This window comes from Nicotiana attenuata, unplaced genomic scaffold (genome assembly GCF_001879085.1).
Source record: "Nicotiana attenuata strain UT unplaced genomic scaffold, NIATTr2, whole genome shotgun sequence".
Lineage (NCBI taxonomy): Eukaryota > Viridiplantae > Streptophyta > Magnoliopsida > Solanales > Solanaceae > Nicotiana > Nicotiana attenuata.
The window spans coordinates 245,876-248,900 of NW_017670274.1; the positions used below are offsets into that span (position 1 = coordinate 245,876).

A 3,025-nucleotide genomic window follows, 5' to 3' on the forward strand; every position below is an offset into this window, starting at 1 on the left:
GCCGGAACCAAAATACGGGCCCGATACCATCAAGTTCTAATCATATTTCATTTCCAAAACTCATAAATAATTTCAGAAAACAATTTTCTTTAAAAAATATATTTCTCGGGCTTGGGACCTCAGAATTCGATTCCGGGCATACGCCCAAGTTCCATATTTTCCTACGGACCCTCCGGGATCGTCAAATTACGGGTCCGAGTCCGTTTTTCCAAAATATTGACCGAAGTCAAATTAATTCATTTTAAAGCTAAATTTTATCATTTTTCACAGATTTTCACATATAGACTTTCCGGCTACGCGCCCGGACTGCGCACGCAAATCGAGGTGATGCTGAAAGAGGTTTCTAAGGCCTCAAAACGCAGAATTTAATTTAAAAACAAGTGATGACCTTTTGGGTCATCACAGAAATGTAGCCTTACAGTTTGTTTGTGTATTATATCGTGTTGTTACTTTAAATACAATGTTTATTTTGATTGTTATTTAAATCTTATTGTATCGTATCGTTACATCCATTGTTACATAATGACGAAAAGTGCCACTTTATAAAACGACGGATTTGGTGTGGTGGCTTTGTTTCCTTGCTTTATTCTTATCTCATCTTGCCCTTTTATATTATTAAATAATTATATTTTATCCTTTACCCTATTTTTTAATATAATAATTCTACTTCTTATCCCATTTTTTCTTAGTAATGTTGCAAGTTTATTTTTCATATTGTTGGTGCATGACATCAATAAACGACGACAAACGTTACAATTTATCCAAACATTATACTCATCAAACAATACAATACAATACAATATAATAGAATACGATACATTATGAAACAACATGTAACAACAATCCAAACAAGTTATTAATTAATAAGTCTTTATAGGTAGAGGTGAAACCAGGATTTGTAATTTACGGCTTTGATATTCTAGTTATTCTACTAAATTAATAATTTTTGTATATTCTATGAATTTTTTAAAACAAATATAAAGTTTGAACTAATACTAACGGGATTCGGCCGAACCCATAATCGATATTCTAGCTCCGCCCTGTTTATACGGAGTACTTGATATTTTTTGTTTTCAAAGACTCTTAAGACAAAGAAACAACAATTTCTTTCAAATCTCAATCAAACCTTTCTATCCCAATGGCCAACTCCTTATTCCCATGCAAATAACCATAAATTATTCCTATATTGTCACAACCTTTTTGTCCCCCAATTCTTGTTATATCCACCGCTCCTCAATCTTGCATGGAGGAGCGGATTTCACCTGTCGGAAACAATAACAACAACAATAATAACAAATTTTCTTCGGCAACATCGCTCCGGCTAGCTCTCCCACCGGTCCGATCGTCGGATACCTACATTGTCCAAATTCCTAGAGATCAAGTTTATCGTATACCACCACCAGAAAATGCAAAAATCGTGGAAAATCATCGTAAACCTAATAATAATTATCAAAGCAAGAGAAAATTTGGATGTTGTTGTTGGATCCTATTAGGGTTACTTATATTTGGTATCATTATTGGTGTTATAATATGGGTTATTCACATGTTGTACATCCCTAAATGTCCTAATTTTTCTATTGTCGGTATCGATCTCAAGAATGTTACGGGCCCTATTAGTCATGGCCATGGCCAAAAAAATCAACCTCAGCAACATTCAAGGTTCGAGATTGATCTGAAAGTGAAAAATATAAATGAAAGAATGGATGTATCATTTGGTGAAGGAAAAGAAGGGAAAGCTACTCTTATTTTCAAGAAACATGATATTGGACAAGGGAAATATCCATCAATTTCACAAAAAGCTGAGGTTTCTAATAATGTTCATCTTAATCTTGATGTTGGTTCTAATGGAAAATTGCCTGGTGATTTTATTAAAAGTCTTGAAGATGAGAAGAAGCCAATAATAATGACGTTGATGATTTATGTGAAAATGGAGATTAAGAGTTGGGTTAAAAATATGAAGAAAGATTTGACAATTACTTGTGATTTTGACGTTGAAGGCTTGACAAAGAAATCCAAGATTTTAGCCGATAAGTGTATAACGGATTTCTAATACGTTAAAAATAACAGGTGAAATTTAACAGTATTTGATTTTCTTCATGGTTATGTAGCATGAATTTTCATTATCATGCAATATATATCTATCATCATTTGTTGTAATTGTACCCTCGTTACTCTCTATTTAAATTATTTTTTGACTGATTTACATACTTGTGAGATTACATTGAATTTGTTGTTGTTATTGTCATATCCGCCAATTTTTCTTCATTTTTTCCAATTTAGGTGTCAATTTTTTGTACAATGTATCTTACTTGACTTCTAAATTGGATGAAGTAACATTCTCTCTTTACCCCCCTATAAGCATTGCAAAATCTCCTTCACACTCTCTTTCGTGTTTTCGAGTTGAGGTTCTGTCGAAAATATCTTTTCCACTCTCTCGGGTAGATGTAAGGTCTGCAACTCTGCGTACACACTATCCTTCCTATGCTCTAATAGTGAAATTTTACTGGATTGTTGTTATTGTTGTTGTCGTCTCTGGGCTCTGACTTGATTAATTCTTCAACCTGATAATGTTAATTGTTTAAGCATAGTGTATTTTAGAACTCGAGATTTTAAATGGACAAAAATATAATGAGTTGTTCCTTTTTTCCTTTCAAAGGATTGACCATTTGAAAATGTCTTTAAATTATAACATTGTCTATGTGCTTTCTATCACTGCATTGTAGCTTGAGTCATTTTCTGTTTTCCTGTATCTTCCTTTGTATTTGGTTCTAAAGGAAAGAGCCAAATTAATTATATCCTTTTTCTATTAAATTTGGTTCTGTTCAATAATCTACTCTGTCACATTCAAAAAGTTAGGGGTTAATACCATTTTTGCCTCTTTTTGCCATGTTCCTCTTGTCTAATTATGTTAAAAGTTGTAATGTTATAGTTTTGTTATATACTATCCAGCCTTGGATATTAGTTGAAATAATTAAATAAAATTTAAATGGTTTAGTCAGTTTTCTCTTGTAATAATGTGGAAGGA

At 32.5% G+C, this 3,025-nt stretch overlaps 1 protein-coding gene across 1 annotated transcript; it reads left to right on the top strand.

The window, feature by feature from the left end:
• The first annotated feature begins 1,243 nt into the window (after positions 1-1,243).
• On the top strand, positions 1,244-2,050 carry LOC109237092. Its single transcript, XM_019403351.1, has one exon. It carries the CDS (start codon positions 1,244-1,246, stop codon positions 2,048-2,050), a length of 807 nt encoding a protein of 268 aa, XP_019258896.1.
• Positions 2,051-3,025: the final 975 nt, after the last annotated feature.

Coding starts and splice junctions, on each gene's coding strand:
- LOC109237092 (XM_019403351.1), top strand. CDS start 1,244: ATGGAGGAGCGGATTTCACCTGTCGGAAACAATAACAACAACAATAAT.